This window comes from Carassius auratus, unplaced genomic scaffold, assembly GCF_003368295.1.
Source record: "Carassius auratus strain Wakin unplaced genomic scaffold, ASM336829v1 scaf_tig00216852, whole genome shotgun sequence".
Lineage (NCBI taxonomy): Eukaryota > Metazoa > Chordata > Actinopteri > Cypriniformes > Cyprinidae > Carassius > Carassius auratus.
The window spans coordinates 74,234-94,072 of NW_020528767.1; the positions used below are offsets into that span (position 1 = coordinate 74,234).

The 19,839-nt window shown below is 41.9% G+C and overlaps 1 protein-coding gene across 1 annotated transcript in view; it reads left to right on the forward strand.

Moving 5' to 3' along the window:
- Positions 1-19,839, forward strand: part of LOC113099071 (NACHT, LRR and PYD domains-containing protein 3-like) — a 107,059-nt gene that overhangs the window by 13,557 nt on the left and 73,663 nt on the right. The window contains exons 3-10 of the mRNA XM_026264149.1: positions 1,041-1,211; positions 3,475-3,642; positions 3,815-3,985; positions 4,202-4,369; positions 4,520-4,693; positions 5,393-5,566; positions 5,696-5,866; positions 18,537-18,710. Of these exons, the coding sequence (XP_026119934.1) occupies positions 1,041-1,211; positions 3,475-3,642; positions 3,815-3,985; positions 4,202-4,369; positions 4,520-4,693; positions 5,393-5,566; positions 5,696-5,866; positions 18,537-18,710 (1,371 nt within the window). The remainder of the gene's footprint in view (positions 1-1,040; positions 1,212-3,474; positions 3,643-3,814; positions 3,986-4,201; positions 4,370-4,519; positions 4,694-5,392; positions 5,567-5,695; positions 5,867-18,536; positions 18,711-19,839) is intronic.

The window sequence follows — 19,839 nt, forward strand, 5'->3', positions numbered from 1 at the left end:
TAAACCACAGTATCCACAGTTGAAACGAAAACAGACGCGTCTGCACCGCATCGAGTTAAAGACATCTCAACTTTTCAGAATGCCACAAGCGCACCGTGGATCATGTGACAAGAACTAACCAATCAGTTTCATCCTTTCCCGTAACAACGTTGAAAGCTCAGCTAAGATGAAGGAAAAGCTGATCATAGCTGTATATGGATTGCCATTTTGAAATAAATTTAGTAACAGAGCTACTGCAAGCGATTTTTAGTGCTGCAAATCCATTTATCCTTTGCTGAAATTTCCGCGTCTTCATGGAGAGAGCACATCAGGGTTGCTTAGCAAAGGCAGATGCCCCAGGTGCGCAAGTGCCCGAGCGCCATGGAAAGGAGAAAGCAGCGCGACTAGCGTTTTCCACGCGTTTTCAGGCGCGATATGTGAACGGCCCCTAATGCGTCTTCGAAACCTGCGCCAACACAGACTTTATTTTTATTTCATCCTCACTTCAGCCGCTACGGGTGATCATACCAATAACTTGTCATCTTTACAAGAATAACAGAATCATGCAATGAGCAAGATTGCGTTTATTAGACACTTATTAATATCACACCAGTTTATAATTTTAGAATCGCCGAATCTGCTGCAGTCGTTCCATCACATCTGCAGCAGAGACCTGAACCAGGAAGTTGGTCACCAGATCACACGGTAACCAGTTAAACCGTAACACCGGAGACCGCCAGGATGTTTTCCTCTGAGGTGCTTGTGCATCGCAGTTGTGCTGCCGTGGTACACCATATCGGTTTTTCAAAGGGAACAAATGGCCATTTTATTTGGCCTCTGTTTGAAGTATTCCCATACTTTTGATAACAGTGGTCTCTGTTTTTGTGATAGAATGCAACTTTCTCCATTCCCAGTATGCCATTACGCGAGTTGTAAACAGTGTGACGCGTCGATGCATTTCACGCACGATGACGTCGACGCGTCGTTGCAGCACTAATATATATATATATATATATAGTAAATGTTCTAGTTAATTTTGTGATGTTTAATTTCTTTTGCAGACTAAATGATTGTAGCTTATCAGACAGAAGCTGTTCAGCTTTGGCTACAGTTATCAGATCAGATACCAATCTAAAAGACCTGAACATGAACAATAATAATCTGCAAGATTCAGGATTGATTAATCTCTGCATTGGACTAAGGGATATAAAGTGTAAATTGGAGATATTGAGGTAAGTTTTGTGACAACAAACAGATGATTTAGATGTTCTTTTCAAAGTGTGTGTATAACCAATGTGTTGAAATACCATATGTAAATGTTATGACTGATTACTGTTTAACTATACTATCTCATATGTTCAGAAACATGATAAATTGGCATCATTTTGCTTGACTGAGAGAAGAGTTTAATACTATTTCAGTATGATAAATTCATGATGATGATTTCCACTCCTTGAAGATTAACGCATTTGACAAAAAAAAAAGAAAAGAAAGAAAAATCAAATAAATTATACAATAATATAAAAATATATTATTTTTACTGCCTGTTGTAATATCTGATTGGCTTGTTGTTGTGGATTTGTCTGTTCTTTGCTTTTCTTTTATTGTGGAAAATACATTATATATCAAATGTTTTGTGGCAAAGCTCATATTGAGAGAAACAATGTATGAGAATCAGAAAACATTACCATACCCAACTAGGTTTATGTTAGCCAATCTTAAGGAGAGGCAAGCTATGAGACCATTAAAGACAATTGGAATAGAAAGTTAGTTGTTAGCACTAATATAGTTAGATATAGCATCTGCTTTGTGGTCTACTCGCTGATCAGATCACAGAGACAGAACCACAACAACCGGACTGTGTTTTAATCATTCTTGGGGATTTTAATAAAGCCAATCTCTCCCGAGAACTGCCAAAATACAGACAAACCATGGTTTACAGCAAAAGACTTTGAGGCCAAAGAGGATGTCTACAGAAATGGGGACAGAGTCTTATATAATCAGGCCAGGAACACACTGAACAAAGAGATTAGAGTGGCTAAAAGGACCCACGCTAAAAAGTTGGAAGACCAGTTCACTTCCAACAACTCAACTTCAGTGTGGAAAGGGCTGAGAGCCATCACAAACTACAAGATACATTCCCCCTGCACTGAGGCTAATCAACGACTTGCTAACGACCTGAATGAGTTTTACTGTAGATTTGAAACCCCCCACACCCATTCTGACCAGCTCCCTACACAACCGTTAACACCTCCTGCAATTCCCCTCTACCCCCTCCTGCACTTCAAATCAGTGAAAACGATGTGTGCCAGCTCTTCAGGAAGAACAAAAGAAGAAAAGCACCAGGCCCAGATGGTGTCACTCCAGCCTGTCTGAAAACCTGTGCTGACCAGCTGGCCCCCATCTTTTCACAGATATTCAACAGATCTCTGGAGTTGTGTGAAGTGCCTTCCTGTTTCAAACACTCCACCATCATCCCTGTTTCAAAGAAACCCAAGATAACAGGACTTAACGACCACAGACCTGTGGCTCTAACATCTGTCATCATGAAGTCATTTGAAAAACTGGTTCTGGCTTATTTGAAGGACATCACTGGACCCTAACTGGACCCCCTGCAGTTTGCTTACCGAGCAAACAGGTCCATGGACGATTCAATCAACATGGGATTGCACTTCATCCTGCAATATCTGGAAAAAACAGAGACTTATGTGAGGATCCTGTTTGTGGACTTTAGTTCGGCTTTGACCTGAAGTGGGACAATCGCATTGACTCCATTGTTATAAAGGCCAAACAAAGTATGTACTTCCTTCGCCAGCTGAGGAAGTTTACCCTGCCACAAGAGCTGCTGAAACAGTTCTACTCAGCCGTCATTGAGTCTGTCCTATGCACTTCAATAACTGTCTGGTTTGGCTCAGCTACAAAATCAGACATCAGCAGACTTCAGAGAACTGTTCAGACTGCTGAAATAATTATTGGTGCTCCCCTGTCCACCCTTCAATGACTGTATACATCCAGAATGAGGAACAGGGCTCAGAAAATCACTCTGGATCCCTCAAATTGAACTTTTGCCATCTGGCCGGCACTTCAGAGCCGCAAATACCAGGACAGTCAGGCACAAGAACAGTTTCTTCCCCCAGGCAATCTACCTCATGAACAGTTAAATGAAATATTCCTTATATTTATTTGTTACCCCTCCATCCAAGTACATCTCTACATCTTACTCTATTCTATTCCATTATCATCTATAGCACAACTGTTCATACAATTTATTTACATTTTTTTCTGTGTGTTGTTGTTGTCGCTGTGTACTGGAAACTTATGTCACTAAAACAAATTCCTTGTATGCAAAACCATACTTGGTCATAAAGCTCTTTCTGATTCTGGTTCTGATATCTGCAGAAAATGACCATTTAATCTGTCATTAAGCATTACAGCTGCATTACCACTACAGTAAACTTTTGAATTTGTAGTCATTGACAAGCTGTTTGTTTTCAGCCTTAGAAAGTGTGATTTAACAAAGGAAAGCTGTTCAGCTCTCGCTTCAGTTCTCAGCTCAGACTCCAGTCTGAAGGATCTTGACCTGAGCAATAATAATCTACAGGATTCAGGAGTGAAGCTGCTTTCTGATGGACTGAAAGAGAGCTGTAAACTGGAGATACTCAAGTGAGACAGTGTCTAACATTAAAGATCTCAGGATTTTAAGTTTGAGAATAAATGTTCAATATGTGAAAACAAAATAATTCACAAGTTGATACATTTTTGGGATATAATATTCAACATATTTTTAGAATAATTGATAAATCAGCTAAATGTTACATTTTTCTGTCTGGTCTAGACTTTCATTTTGCAGTATCACTGAAGAAGGTTATAAAGCTCTGGCTTCAGCTCTGAGATCAAACCCTTCACACCTGAAAGAGCTGGATCTCACAGGAAATGATCCTGGACAATCAGGAGTGAAAGAGCTCAGTGATTTACTGCAATATCAAAACTGCCAACTAAAACTGAGGTTGGTGAAACATGCTGAAAAAGTAAATACTACAAAAAAAGTGCTTAAGGAAATTACATGCAGTCTAATTATTTTTAGGTAAAAAAAATCCTGCTGGGATCTTTTGCTTTAAAGTAAATGCAAGATTAACTATTTCACACTTTTTTCTAAATTAGAGTCAGTTGCTACATCGAGTTTTGAAATCAAATTTAACTTACTTCATCTTTCCTTCTGCAGGTTGTTGGATCATGCTGCAGATGAAGCCTGTCAGTATGTGACTGGGGTTGTGGGTAAAAACCTGTTACTCCTGAGAGAGTTGAATCTGAGTGAACACAAACTAGACTCAAAATTAAAGCAGCTTGCTGCTCTATTGGCAGATAAACACTGCAAATTGAACAAACTGATGTAAGCTATTTATTGTGATGAAACCTTATAGCACTTTTGAACCTGCCCTAGGTCTCCTTTAAAGAGAGTAATGACTGAATCGCATACAGTGCTTTTGTTGCATAGTGAATGAAGTATCTAAAACTGAAAATTTGTTTTGTCTTTACACAGCCTGAATAATAGTGTTATCACAGAAGAAAATTGTTGTTCTCTGGTATCAGCTTTAAATTCAAACCCTTCAAATCTGAAAGAACTGGATTTGAGCGGAAGTAATCTCAGAGACTCAGGAATAAAGATAATCTCAACTCTGTTTGAGAATGGACAGTGTAGACTGGTAAAGCTGAAGTAAGTAATTATATATATATATATATATATATATATATATATATATATATATATATATGCAAGATAACCAATTGATGCAAAATGCAAATCTCATTAGTGAGTAAAAGTTATGTGCATAACTCAGATTTCGATTTTTTTTATCTCTCTTTTTTCTACAGGTCTAACTGCATCTATATAACAGCAGATGGTTGTGCTGCTCTGGCTAAAGCTTTCAATTCAAATCCCTCAAACCTCAGGGAGCTGGATCTGAGTGGAAACCCACTAAGAGACTCAGGAGTAATGAATGTATCCACTTTTCTGGCAAATTCACAATGTACACTGCAGATACTCAGGTTTGAATTTGATTTATCTAAGCATATACAATGTTATGTTAAAGCCACAGCTTTGCCTTTAAACAGGGTCTGAAATGAACACCCTCCAGTCTCAATGTGGATAAATGTATTATTTGTCCATATGATTATTTTTTGTTGGTTATACATTCTGTGGCAGCACACAAATCCAATTGTGTCAGTAACATCGCTTAGAATAGTTATACATAATTTGTGTAGAAACATACATTTATTGAAGAGCATTGTTTTAATGGTTTTGGGCATTATGAATACCAGTGTTGTAATTCTGATAATACATTTTAATTCATAAGTAGTGAATTACTTTATTTTGTATTTGTCTTTGTATGTATGTGTCTGTGTGTTCCTCTAGACTTTCAGACTGCTGTATCACTGAAGAAGGTTATAAAGCTCTGGCTTCAGCTCTGAGATCAAACCCTTCACACCTGATAGAGCTGGATCTCACAGGAAATGATCCTGGACTATCAGGAGTGAAGGAGATCAATGATTTACTACAGGATCAAAACTGTCAGCTGAAGACAATGAGGTATATATATATATATATATATATATATATAATATAAATTAATGCATATTATTTATATTATTATTTTTATTATTAATAGAAATACATACTACATTGAATTTAAATCCTGCTTAATCTTCCCCTCTGCAGGTTTTTGGGTCCTGTTGCATATCAAGCCTGTCGGTATGTGAATAGAGTTGTGGGTAAAAACCTGTTACTCCTAAGAGAGCTGAATCTGAGTGGACGTGAACTAGGAGACACACGAGTGAATCAGATCGCTGCTCTACTGCAGGATAAACACTGTAAACTAAACAAACTTATGTGAGTACTGGTTATTTAAAATGTTAAATTAATTTTAATCATAATACTACTGTAGCTGATAATTGGGCTACAGAGCACAATATATTGAAATAAAATCGATATTGTGATGTCACATCACACAGGCTGTGATTTAAATATATGCTGTGGAATTTACACACATGTAGTTCATAAATGATACAGTGATTCAGAGTCTGACAATAGGTTAGTGAATGGAGCTGTTGTAAGATGCTAATATCACAGCAGGACTTGACAGTATGGCCTGTGTTAACATAAAAGATCATCGTGAGAGCTTACTGGGATAGTGATGAGTTGTCACAAAAGTTAATCCTTTGCATGTGTTTTTCAGTCTTGTTAATGTAAACTTTCAAGTGGAAGAAGGCATGAAAAAGAATTGTATTCTGTTCCTGCATGCTGTTTTTTTGCACACACACTCAAAGTGCACATACAGAGAGTGGATGTGTATCAATACATTTAATCTGTGCATTAGTTTTTAAAGCAGTGGTTCTCAACTTTTTTTCTTTTTTTCACTGGGCCATACTATGGTTCAAGTGCAAGTCTCAAAGGTCATATTTCATTTACATATTACATCATCAACACAAACCAACCATATTTAATATGATTGTATAAGCAGATAATATCTTAAAAATGACATCTAAACAATTTCATTTATTCATATCAATAAATCTACTCACCATTAATGGGAGACACGAATTTGGTGAAATTCGGCTTGAAAGGAGTAATAACATAATGAAGTTGTGACTGTAAAATGGCAGCATCCTTTGTGGTAGGGCTGCTTCGGCTCCCAATAGCAATTTGCAAATCTTGTTAAATATATTATGCAACAAGATCCAGAGGTCTACACAGCAGCTTCCTACCACCACTAATCGACGCAGGGCGAGACACAAGCAGTCCGAAAGATGACCAAAATGTGGCACTTATGCTGGGATTAGCATCGGGCTAAAGCCTTACCCCTACAAGCCTGCGCTCCCATCTATTCTGTTGGCAAATGTCCACTCTCTGGAAAACAAAACCTATCACCTGAAATGTAGTCTAACTACTCAAGGCAAGGTAAGAGACTGGTTGATCCTTATTTTCACAGAGGCATGGCTAAACTCCGCTGTTCCCTATAGTGCTATTTGGGTTGATGGATCAGCAATATTCAAGTCTGCTTACAGACAGGAGGTTAAAGAGCTGGCTGTCTGGTGCAGTCTCAACAACCTGGAGTTCAACAGGCTCAAAACAGTAAAGATGATAGTGGACTTCAGGAGAATGGTTCAGGTTCCTGGGCACCACAATCTCTCAGGACCTGAAGTGGGACATTCACATTGGCTCCATTGTGAAAAAGCCCAGCAGAGGTTGTACTTCCTTCGCCAGCTGAGGAAATTCAATCTTCCACAAGAGCTGCTAAAACAATTCTTCTCCGCCATCAGCTACCAAATCTGACCTCAGAAGACTACAGAGGGTAGTCCGGACTGCTGAGCGAGTCATTGGTATAACCCTAGCTTCTATTCAAGAATTGTACTCATCCAGAGAGAGCAAAAGGGCTGGCAAAATCACTCTGGACCCCTCACATCCAGCACACTTCCACACTTCCACACTTCCTCCACTTCCACACTTCCGGCGCATCAAGATGGCGCCGCCGAGTCCGGTTGCCGTCCAGGTCGCTCCGCTTAGATTATGTTTTTATTTACTTTTTACCTACTTTTGCTTTCTCTTTTTACACACATTACCTCTGCAATGATCATATACGAAAAGGAAACACTTTTGGACATTGGACACCGCTTCACTGACCTGTTTCAGGACACTTTATCCTCCAACCCATCGTGGCCATCTGAGATTCTCCGGAACGCCGAGATGAACAATGGCCAACTGAATAACCAACCGAGGCGACGGATCAAGAAACACCGCGGGAAACGTGCTGGGATTCGCAACAGACTGAGGAAAAGAGCACACAGCCCTCCTTTACCGAGCATTTTGCTCGCCAATGTCCAGTCTCTGGAGAATAAGATGGACGATCTTAGAGCCAGGATAAGTTTCCAACGGGACATTAGGGACTGTAACATCCTTTGTTTGTCTGAAACGTGGCTCACGCCCTTGGTCCCGGACGCTGCTGTAACGCCGTCTGAAAACTTCTCTGTTTTACGGATGGACAGGACAGCCGAGGCCGGCAAATCCAAAGGCGGAGGAGTCTGTTTCATGATTAACAAGAAATGGTGCGACCCCAGGAATATCTCCACTCTGTCGCGCTCCTGCTCGCCTCATCTGGAACATTTATCCATTATTTGCCGCCCATTCTATCTGCCTCGGGAGTTTTCATCGATCATCATAACTGTTGTTTACATCCCTCCACAAGCAGACACTGGCTTGGCTTTGTCTGAGCTTCACGATGCGCTCAGCGGCAACATCAACAAACATCCTGACGCGGCTATTATCATCGCTGGGGACTTTAACAAAGCCAAACTCAGGCAAGTCATGCCTAATTTTTATCAACATGTATCCTGTCCAACCAGAGGACCGAATACACTGGATCATTGCTACACTCAGTTTAAGAATGCCTACAAAGCACGCTCACTACCGGCTTTCGGCAAATCGGACCATGCCGCCATTTTCCTCACACCGGAATATAAACAACGGCTCGTTCAAGATCCCCCGGTGAAGAGGGTGGTGACGCGATGGTCCGACCAATCAGAAGCAACGTTACAGGCGGCTCTTGATGACGTAGACTGGGACATGTTTCGCGCAAGTTCATCTGACGTCAGCGAGTTCACGGATGTAGCGTTAAGCTTTGTAAACACACTAGCCGAACAAGCTACAGATACAATAACTATAAGGACATTCTCAAATCAGAAACCATGGGTGGACAGATCAATCCGTGCAGCAGTAAACAAACGCACTGCTGCTTACAACGCCGGTCTTCTATCGGGAAACATGAGCGAGTACAAAGCATCGTGCTATGCTCTCCGGCACGCAGTAAGAGCCGCCAAACACAGACACAGGGAACGCATAGAGTCACATTTCCAGCTAAATGACTCCCGACGCATGTGGCAAGGACTAAGGACCATCTGTGACTTTGGAAATAAATCCTCTGCAGAGGCGAGAGCAGATCCGTCGCTGGCTGACGAGCTAAACACTTTCTACGGCTGCTTTGAAAGCAATCGAAGCAGTGCGAGTCTGCCGATCAGCGCGTCAGGAAGCAGCAGTCAGATCAGCGATCATCATGCGATCACCGTGTCGGAGGACGAGGTTCGGAGGGCACTAAAGAGAGTGAATGTAAGGAAAGCAGCTGGACCTGATGGGATTTCTGGCCGTGTTCTGCGGTCCTGCGCTGATCAGCTCGCTGGTTTGTTTACATCCATTTTTAATGAGTCTCTTGCTACATCGGTGGTTCCCACCTCATTCAAAAAATCAGTCATCATCCCTGTGCCTAAAAACAATAAACCCTCTTGTCTGAATGACTATCGTCCAGTTGCCCTCACATCAATAGTCATGAAGGTCTTTGAGGGACTGGTTAAAAACGTCATCTGCTCCTCCATCCCGGATACTTTGGACCCTCTTCAGTTTGCTTATCGCCCAAACAGATCAACAGATGATGCCATCTCTCACATCCTGCACTCTTCTCTCACACACATCGACAGCAATAACAGGAACTATGTAAGGCTGCTATTTATTGACTATAGCTCAGCTTTTAATACTATAGTCCCCATAAAGCTAGCTTCCAAACTCATAGACCTCGGACTGAATTCTTCACTCTGCGACTGGATCCTTGATTTCCTCACCGGCAGACCTCAAGTGGTGAAACTAGGCCAGTACACCTCCAGCTCCATCACCCTGAACGTAGGAGCCCCGCAGGGATGTGTCCTGAGTCCCCTGCTCTACTCTCTCTACATGCATGACTGCGTGTCTTTCCACAGCTCCACATCCATTATAAAATTTGCTGATGATACTGTGGTTCTGGGCCTCATTCACAACAATAATGAGACCGCATACTTGGATGAGATAGAGAAATTGACATCATGGTGCCAGGACAACTGTCTCTCTCTGAATGTGAGCAAAACTAAAGAACTGATTGTGGACTTCAGGAAGAGACAGCAGCAGCCCTATACTCCTCTTATGATCAGCGGGACCCCTGTGGAGAGGGTGAGCAGCTTCAAGTACCTTGGTGTAAACATCTCGGAGGACCTCACTTGGACTACTCACATTCAAACACAGGTTAATAAAGCCAGGCAAAGACTGTACCATCTGCGACAGCTGAGGAAATTCAGGGTCTCACCAGCAATCCTGAAAACTTTCTATTCTGGGGCTATAGAAAGCGTATTGACTCAGTGTATCTCAGTGTGGTATGGGAACAGCTCCAGCCAAGACTGCAAAGCCCTGCAGAGAGTTGTGCGCTTAGCTGAGCGCATTTCAGGGTCTGCTCTCTCCTCTCTGCAGGACATCTACCTCAAACGCTGCAGAAGTAGATCTGCAAAAATCATCAAAGACTCCACCCACCCCAGTAATCATTTTTTCACTTTGCTGCCATCTGGTAAGCGCTTCCGTAGCCTGATGGCAAAAACTGAGAGACTCAGGAGGAGTTTCTTCCCCCAGGCCATCAGGCTCTTAAACTCTAAACCAGCTTCTTAACATCCTCATGCCTCCACTTAATGTTCACTTTATCTTTTTACTATATTCACTACCTCACATAGACACACTGACAGTGTCGCCCTGTTTTGCACATTTGCTTCTTGTACATTCCTGGGTATCTTAATATTTAAGACTACAGTAAAATGCATATATGCACATTGTACATCCCTGTACATCTTAATATTTAAGACTACAGTTTACACTCATGCACATTATTTTGCGTTCTATATTTAATTCTACAATATACATTTTTTATATTTTATTCTTATATTTTTATTGTTTACTTTTATTTCATTCTTACATAGTTTTATTTATGTATATTTTCATCTGTGTTGTTTTCTTTAATAATTGCACTGTCCATGGAGCGGACCTGACTCACATTTCACTGCTGGTTATATATGCTATATATAATTTTGTATGTGACGAATAAAAATCTTGAATCTTGAATCTTGAATCTTTGAACTATTGCCATCTGGTCGACGCTACAGAGCTCTGAGCACCAGAATGACCAGACACAGGAACAGTTTCTTCACCCAGGCAATCCATCTAATGAACACTTGAAAATAACTTTGGAACGCACAACACTATTTATACACACATACACTTATGTTGTATGTATGAGGCTGCCACTGTCAATCAGCACATCAATCTAGGGGAGTTGGCTGAGTCGGTGATGGGATTTATATGTAAGTATGTGGCGGATGTTACTGTTGTTAAGAATATTACCACATGTGCCACCCAGAAATCCTGGTTTACTTGAGAGTAACATGATAACATCCTGAAGGCACGTAATACTGTCCTTTGTTTTTGGGATAAAGATTCACTGAATTGGCTAGGACCAACTTGAATCGGTGTGTGAGAGCAGCAAATCGTAATTATGGACAGAAAACCAAGAATCACTTTTCTGATAGGAAAAATTCCAGCTGCATGCTGCAAGGCACCAAGTCTATTACAGACTACAAGTACTCCCAAACATTCTGCACTGACAAAACACACTTCCTTAATACATTTAATACCTACTTCAGCAGGTTTGAGAAAAAAACGACACAGTTTAAATGATTTAATTTTGTAAGACGTATTGTGATAGTCACGCTTTATTGTGAGTAACTATAGGAATTATAGTTTAGGAAAAACCCAACTAGTAAATGTGTTCAAGTTTATGTGACACTAATAAAAAAAAAAAACATTACTTACTCATCAAATTGATCGCCTCTACTGGATGAAGCAGCACATCGCATCTGGTTCTTTTTCTGTGGTAAATTCTGTCTTATTCCTCTCATTGTGTAGTCTTCTGAGGTAAATTGTGTTATTCCTCTCAGCGCATTTACATGTGCGTTCGTCTCATTTGGATATTTACATATGAAGGGTGTGAGCCATGCGTAGGGGGTATCACATTAGAGATGATGGGTTTAGACGGAAAAGACTGAACATCTTGTTGGTTTCATACCATTACTTTATCACAGAATATTTGTTTTCGGACTTACTTCATTTAAAAGTAGACACTCCAAGCTTTCTGTAGATATGTCTCTCATATCTCTGTATAAAGTATTCATTTGAGTTCATTTTAATGACGTGTTTCAGATTAATATTTGCGGAGACAGAGAATGCATCATGTTTGTTTTCTTTATTTTACAAAAGCACAGTTTTCTTGTTTTTGTGAGATTAAAAGTAGACACTTAACAGTTTTGAATGATTTATAACACTTGTTTGTGTGACCAAAATCAACAGAGCATTTAGAGTGTCTTTCGCACTGATCTTAAAAAAGTGAGCTAGTCGGGCCGGCACAGCCGTTGACCCCTGGGAGTTTATTGGTGAGGTGATGGCAAAAAAATTTGTCTTTAGATGTCTTCCTCAAGGCTCAGTGCTTGGACCACTTTTTTTCTCCATCTAAATGTCATCTTTAGGATCCATCATTCAGAAGCAAAACTTTTCCTAACATTACTGTGCTGATGACACTCAATTCTACTTTTTATTCCAACTGGATGATCTTATAGTACCTGTTCACATTGCAGCCTGTCTGAAAAACATTTCTGGCTAGTTAATGGATCATTAACTTCAACTCAACCTTACTAAGACAGAACTGTTCGTGGTCTCAGCCAACCCATCACTTCATCACAACTTCTCTATACAGCTAGGTTCGTCAACCATAACTCCTACCAGGACAGCCAGGAACCTTGGAGTCATGATTAATAATCAGTTAAGTTTCACAGACCATATTGCTATGGCTCAGTCATGCAGATTTGCCTTATACAACATTATGAAGATCAGACCATTCCTATCAGAGCAGGATGCACAACTCCTTTTCCAAGCTCTTATTCTCTCCAGAATGGCCTATTGTAATGCTCTTTTGGCAGGCCTTCCCACTATCAAGTCTCTGCAACTGATCCAGAATGCAGCAGCGAGAGTGGTCTTCAACATTTAGCCAAATAAAGCTCAATTCACACCTCTTTTCATCAGCTTGCACTGGCTGCCAAAAGCTGCTCGCATCAAATTCAAGGTACTGATGTTTGCCTGCATGAATATACCTAAACTCGCTAGTTCAGACTTATGCGCCCTCCAGAAGCTTGCGTTCTGCAAGTGAATGACACCTTGTGGTGCCATCCCAAAGAGGCACAAAATCACTCTCACTGAACTTTTCCTGGACTGTTCCAAGCTTTCAAAAAAACGTCTAAAGAAATCTTTTTCATCAGCACCTGACCAAAGAACACTACCACTTACTGTACCTATTCTATTCTATTCATTTGGTGTAAATTAAAAAAAAAAAAAACTTGCTATATGTACTGTGCTAGACTAACTGAGACTTGTCAAAGCACTCATATACTGTTTCTTTCTCGTTTGTCTCATTGCTTCTATTGTTCTCATTTGTAAGTTGCTTTGGATAAAAGTGTCTGCTAAATTATTAAATGTAAATGTGATTTGTGAGACTAAAGTGATTTATGACAATAGTAAATAGACAATACTATTGTACAATTAGTCAAGCCAAGTCACCTTTATTTATATAGCTCTTTAAACAAAATACATTGCGTCCAAGCAACTGAACAACATTCATTAGGAAAACAGTGGGTCAATAATGCAAAATGACAGTTAAAGGCAGTTCATCATTGAATTCAGTGATGTCATCAGTTTAAATAGTGTCTGTGCAATCATTTGCAATCAAGTCAATGATATCGCTGTAGATGAAGTGACCCCAACTAAGCAATCCAGAGGCAACAGCGGCAAGGAACCAAAACTCCATCGGTGAAAGAATGGAGAAAAAAAAACCTTGGGAGGAAACCAGGCTCAGTTGGGGGGCCAGTTCTCCTCTGACCAGACGAAACCAGCAGTTCAATTCCAGGTTGCAGCAAAGTCAGATTGTGCAGAAGAAGACCACATTTTTCTGTGGTTTTGTCCTGGTGGTCGTCTGAGACAAGGTCTTTACAGGGGATCTGTATCTGGGGCTCTATTTGTCCTGGTCTCCGCTGTCTTTCAGGGCTGTAGAGGTCCTTTCTAGGTGCCGATCCACCATCTGGTCTGGATACGTACTGGATCCGGTTGACTGCAGTGACCCTGTGATCTGGATACAGACTGGATCTGGTGGCTACGGTGACCTCGGAATAAGAGAAAAACAGACTAATATTAGCGTAGATGCCATTCTTCTAATGATGTAGCAAGTACATTAGGTGTTATGGGAAGTGTTCCCGGTTTCGGTTTACCTAATTAATGCAGCCTAAAAAGGCTTTGTGGGAAATCTAGTGCCTGCGGTGAGGTGCCTATGGGGAAGTGAGACCACTAGAAGACCACCACAGCCGTGCGGTCGAGACAGAAGCCCATCAAGGCGGCGCAGAAGACCACCACAGCCGTGCGGTCGAGACAGAAGCCCACCAGGGCGGCGGAGAAGACCACCACAGCCGTGCGGTCGTGACAGAAGCCCACCAGGGCGGCGCAGAAGACCACCACAGCCGTGCGGTCGGGACAGAAGCCCACCAGGGCGGCGCAGAAGACCACCACAGCCGTGCGGTCGAGACAGAAGCCCACCAGGGCGGCGCAGAAGACCACCACAGCCGTGCGGTCAAGACAGAAGCCCACCAGGGCGGCGCAAAAGACCACCACAGCCGTGCGGTCGGGACAGAAGCCCACCAGGGCGGCGCAGAAGACCACCACAGCCGTGCGGTCGGGACAGGAGTCCACCAGGGCGGCGCCAAATACCACCACAATGGGATCGATGACACAGGAGAGCAAGTCTGGTTAGGCAAGTCTGAAACAGAAAGCATGAACAGGTTAAGGGTGGCCTCCGTGGTCTCTGCTCTGTAGTTCAGCAGAGACATGGAGAGGCTCTGGTAGTTCAGCAGTGACATGGAGAGAATCTGGTAGTTCAGCAGAGACGTGGAGAGACTCTGGTAGTTCAGCAGAGACGTGGAGAGACTCTGGTAGTTCAGCAGAGACGTGGAGACACTCTGGTAGATCCGTGGTGTTTTGACTGGATTCAGGAAGATCAATGGTGACTTGACCCTGCTCATGAAGATCAATGGTGACTTGCCTTTGCCCATGAAGAACACTGGTGACTTGCCTTTGCCCATGAAGAACACTGGTGACTTGACTTTGCCCATGAAGAACACTGTTGACTTGACTTTGCCCATGAAGAACACTGGTGACTTGACTAGACTCCTGAGGTCTAACTGTGGTAGTGCTTAACTCATGGGTGTTAATGGTGACTTGACCCGACTCTGGAGTGTTAACGGTGACCTGACTCGACTCTGGAGGGTCAACGGGAGCCTGACTCGACTCTGGAGGGTCACCTGTGGCTGTCATCTTGTGCAGTGGCACTGGACCGGCGGCCACCTTGTGCAGTGGTGCTGGGCTGGCGGCCATCTTGCGCAGTGTTGCTGGGCCTTGACTACAATGTTGAAGGTAACTGGTGAACCCCCAAAAGTCCAGGATCTCCAGCCCCTTCATCTCCCACCCAGGCAAAGGGTCATCGAGGCACCCATTAAATAGGTCCTTCAGGGCCTCATCATTATACCCCAATCCTACCACCAAAGTCCAGAACTCTTGTGCCACACCACCCACCTCATTCCCCCTTTGACGTTGGGTGGTTAATCTACTAAATCTTCTCCTCCGCTCCTCCATGCTGGCTGGGGAACAGAGACAAAATCCCACACCGCTGGATCTGATATGATGGAGTCCTTCTGTTACGACCGGACACAGGAGACAAGAGATCCAAGAGCAGTGTATTTATTAGGGAAATCCAAAAATCAAAATCCAGTAAGCAAAGGTCAGTATCCAGGTAAGCAGTCAGAACATGAACAAACAAGAAACAAGAAACTAGAACCACAAGGGAACGCAAGGAAACTGGGTGACGGAAACAAAGGACTCCATGACACAGACAGAAAACAGACTGGTTTATATAGACAGGGTAATGACGATGAAAGTGAAGACACCTGAGTGCAATTACCGTGATGAAGGGACAAGGCTTTTTGGGAAATGTAGTGCCTGCGGTGAGGTGCCTATGGGAAAGTGAGACCACTAGTGGACACCCAGGGAAACACAGACCAGACACCGTGACACTTTCTAAGGAAAGACTGCTATCAGATAGCACACCTAGGTTCCTAACTGATGACGAAGAATTGACAGAGCAGCCATCAAGTCTTAGACAGTGTTCTAGTTTATTACATGCAGAGTTTTAGGTCCTATAATTAACACCTCTGTTTTGTCAGAATTAAGCAGTAAGAAATTACTCGTCATCCAGTTTTTTATAATGACTATGCATTCCATTAGTTTTTCTTTAGTTTTTAATTAGTTTTTCTAGCTACTGAATAAATTAGTACTACAGTACAATTATTAGTGGTGCTTGCCGGAGGCAAAGCATCAATATCATTATCTCACATACTTATTATTCTTCTGCTTCTTCTTATAGATCCTTACAAATTTCAGCGTGAACTAGTCCCGCAGTTTTTGTCACAGACCAATGAAACAGGCATCAAATCGTGGGGCCTATTCAGGAATGGTGTGCTATGACTTTTATAAGCGACTGTACGATGTTCGCACACCGGGCGAAATATTGGGCGATAAATCGCATAGACAATGCATTGCGGCCAACTTTGACGAATCGTAGCTCTGAGAGAGAATTTCGCAGAAACATGTGAATCACCACATTTGGAGAGGCTATCAGGCTGTGCGAGAAAATACCCCGCAGAGTGGTATAAGTTGTATCCCTGGGGTGCTAGAGCCCCCCAAAATTTGCCCCATACTAAAACTATGGTGAGGGATCGCCCATGAAACAGTGTGTTTTTCCTACTATGGGGAATTACATAGGGATTTTGTGTTGAACATAACTCTGGATCACAATGTCATAGAGACAAGGCTCATTTTACTCAGCCAACCAATCAGTCTCTCTGGATCATTATGAAGCTATCAAGCCACGCCCTAGCAACCATATAGAGCACCATAGCAACAAGTTCTAACGACTTCCATTGAAAAATATCAAATTAATATCTTTGGATAGAAGTGTTATAAAAACATGAGGGTGGGCTCCTTTGACCCGGGCAGCAAACAGCCAATCACAAATCACCCAAATCCAAAGAGGCATATCTTAACACCTCAAAGACATAGAAGTATGGGGGTTGGTTTATATCATTCATATTGGCAAGTAGCCTTTGTTGTATCATCATTGGCAGCTGCCAGGGCACTCCCTAGCAACCAAACAGAGTACCCTAGCAATCGTTTTGCAAGAACTGTATCTTTGCATCAGAACATCTTACAAACATGGGCTTTGGTTTATATTGGCAAGCAGCCTTTGGAGTATCATCAGTGGCAGCTGCCAAGCCACTCCCTAGCAACCAAACAGAGTACCCTAGCAGCCAAATAGTAAGTCTTATATCTTTTCAACAGAAAATCATATAGACATGGGAGTTGGTTATTTTAACCCATGCTCGTAAACAGGAATTTCAACATGCTAGTCATGCTAGTAGTGTATAGCTACATGCTAATAGTGATTAGCCAAGTGCTATCTCAGGCTTAAAACATGTGATGAACTTCATAAAAACTACATAGTAACTATCTGTGACAACTACCAACCACCTAGTAACACAATAGCATCCACCCAGGTTACCATAGCAACCGCCTAGCAACCAGCCAGAACACCATAGCCACTACCCAAAGTACCCTAGCAACCTCATAGAAACACCCTAGCAACCACCCTAAGTACCTTAGCAACTGCCCTAGCAAACATCCCATGTACCCTAGCAACCACAACGAATACCCTAGCAACCACCCTGGGTTCCCTACCAATGGCCCTAGCAACCATCCTGGGGACCATAGCAACCACCCCGGGTATCCTAGCAACCACATAGCAACACCCCACCAACCACCCTGATTACCCTAGCAACCACCCTGGGTACCCTAGCAACCGCCCTAGCTACCATCCAGGGTACCCTAGCAACCTCATATCAACCACCCTGAGTACCCTAGCAACCACATGGCAACACCCTAGCAACCGCCTTAGCAACCATCCTGGGGACCATAGCAACCACCCTAGCAACCACCCCGATTACCCTAGCGACCACACTGGGGATCCTAACTACAGCCCTAGCAACCATCCTGGGGACTCTAGGAACCGCCCTAGCAACCACAAAAAGTAACCTAGAAACATCATAGCAACACCCTATTAACCACCCTGGGTACCCTAGCAATGGCCCTAGCAACCTCACCTTAGTAACCAAGGGGCGAGTTTTGCCACTGCAAGCACCACTCACATTTTCTTCAGGAAATGTACATTCTAGTTGTACAATTATTGTACATTGTTGATTCATTTTAATGCAATTAACCAATTTTAATTAATGCATTGCAAAAAGTTAGTGTGTAAAATGTGCCTGAGAACAACAGACCTAAACACATTTGACCCATTGAGCAAAACAAGTGTGATACTGACACAATATGCAGTCTTTATCCATGTTACCTGTACTCAGATATTCCTGTTTATTTGTCAACAAAAGTCTGCTGGATGACACAAAACATCTTAGTTAGTTGATCATGAATCTGAGCTATTGTCTTTTTCTCTTTCTGTCTTCAGTCTGTGTGATTGTAGCATTGCAGAGAAACAGTGTCTCACCCTGACTTCAGCTCTGAAATCAAACCCATCACACCTGAGAGAACTGGACCTCAGTGGGAATGAACTAAGGAACACTGGAGTGAATCACTTATGTGATGTACTGAAGGATTCACACTGTAAACTAGAGAGATTGAGGTCAGTAACATTCTTTTACAAAAATAAAAATGCTTAAAATCACTTTAACGGTTTAAACCAAAACACTTTATACTCAATTTTAGGGATGTGCACAAAGCTGAATACCAGAGGCAGACAGAGTACACAGCTTCATTACTTGAGTAAAAGTACAGATACCCCTTGCTAAATTTTACTCAAGTACAAGTACTACAGTCAGATGTCTACATAAGTAAAAGTACTGAAGTACTTGTTTTTAAAAGTACTTGAATATCAAGAGTACAAGAGTACATTTTCTAAATATTGCATTACTACTGTCACAGTGCTTACATTTATGTACAGAAATGTCCTACATGGAGTTATGAAAAATGTTAATAATAATACCTTGGAGAATGTAAAAGGAATTGAAAGTAAAATTAAGTCATTTTCATCTTTTTACCATGTTGCTTTATTTAACATTTCTCACTTGCCCACAATACAATAGCACAATGGCAATGCTCTGACAAACCTCTGCTAGAGTTTTAAATTGATTTTTTTGCACCCACATTTGAACCTGACTCTGTTAAACACACAGCATACTCAAGAACATCAAAGCAAATGCTCAGCTTACATTAATGTGTAATATCAGAAAAGAAAATTCAGCTAACAGTTGTGTGTAAATGTGAGTTTCTCTGTTTTTTCATCAATCAAATCAATAAACCTATACAAGCAAAGAAGGCAATATAGTAATGTTCTGACACACCTCTGAACCTGACCATGTTATACACGTAGCATAGAAGAGAGTGAATAAATTTGAAAACGCAGCCTTGGTGTTTTCGTCGGGACGGCGAATCCGTGTATTTTCTGAAATGATGACGTCATCAGCCCGTCTCACCCCGCTACATCACGTAACAGCAACAAAAACATGAACATACACCGAACGATTGTCTTTTTATTAACTAACATTAACACAGATTAATAAATGTGTTGTTCCATGTTGTGTACCACGCGTAAGGTTTATGAGCATAATCCATGTCTTCTCCGTTTTAAGTGCATCTCTGTGGCAGAATTACAGCACCACATGCACATGGTCTGGCATGTATACTACATTGTTTTGTGGTTTCGTGTGGATTTGGATATTTCTTGAGACGAGGAAAAAAAAAGATCGGAAGAT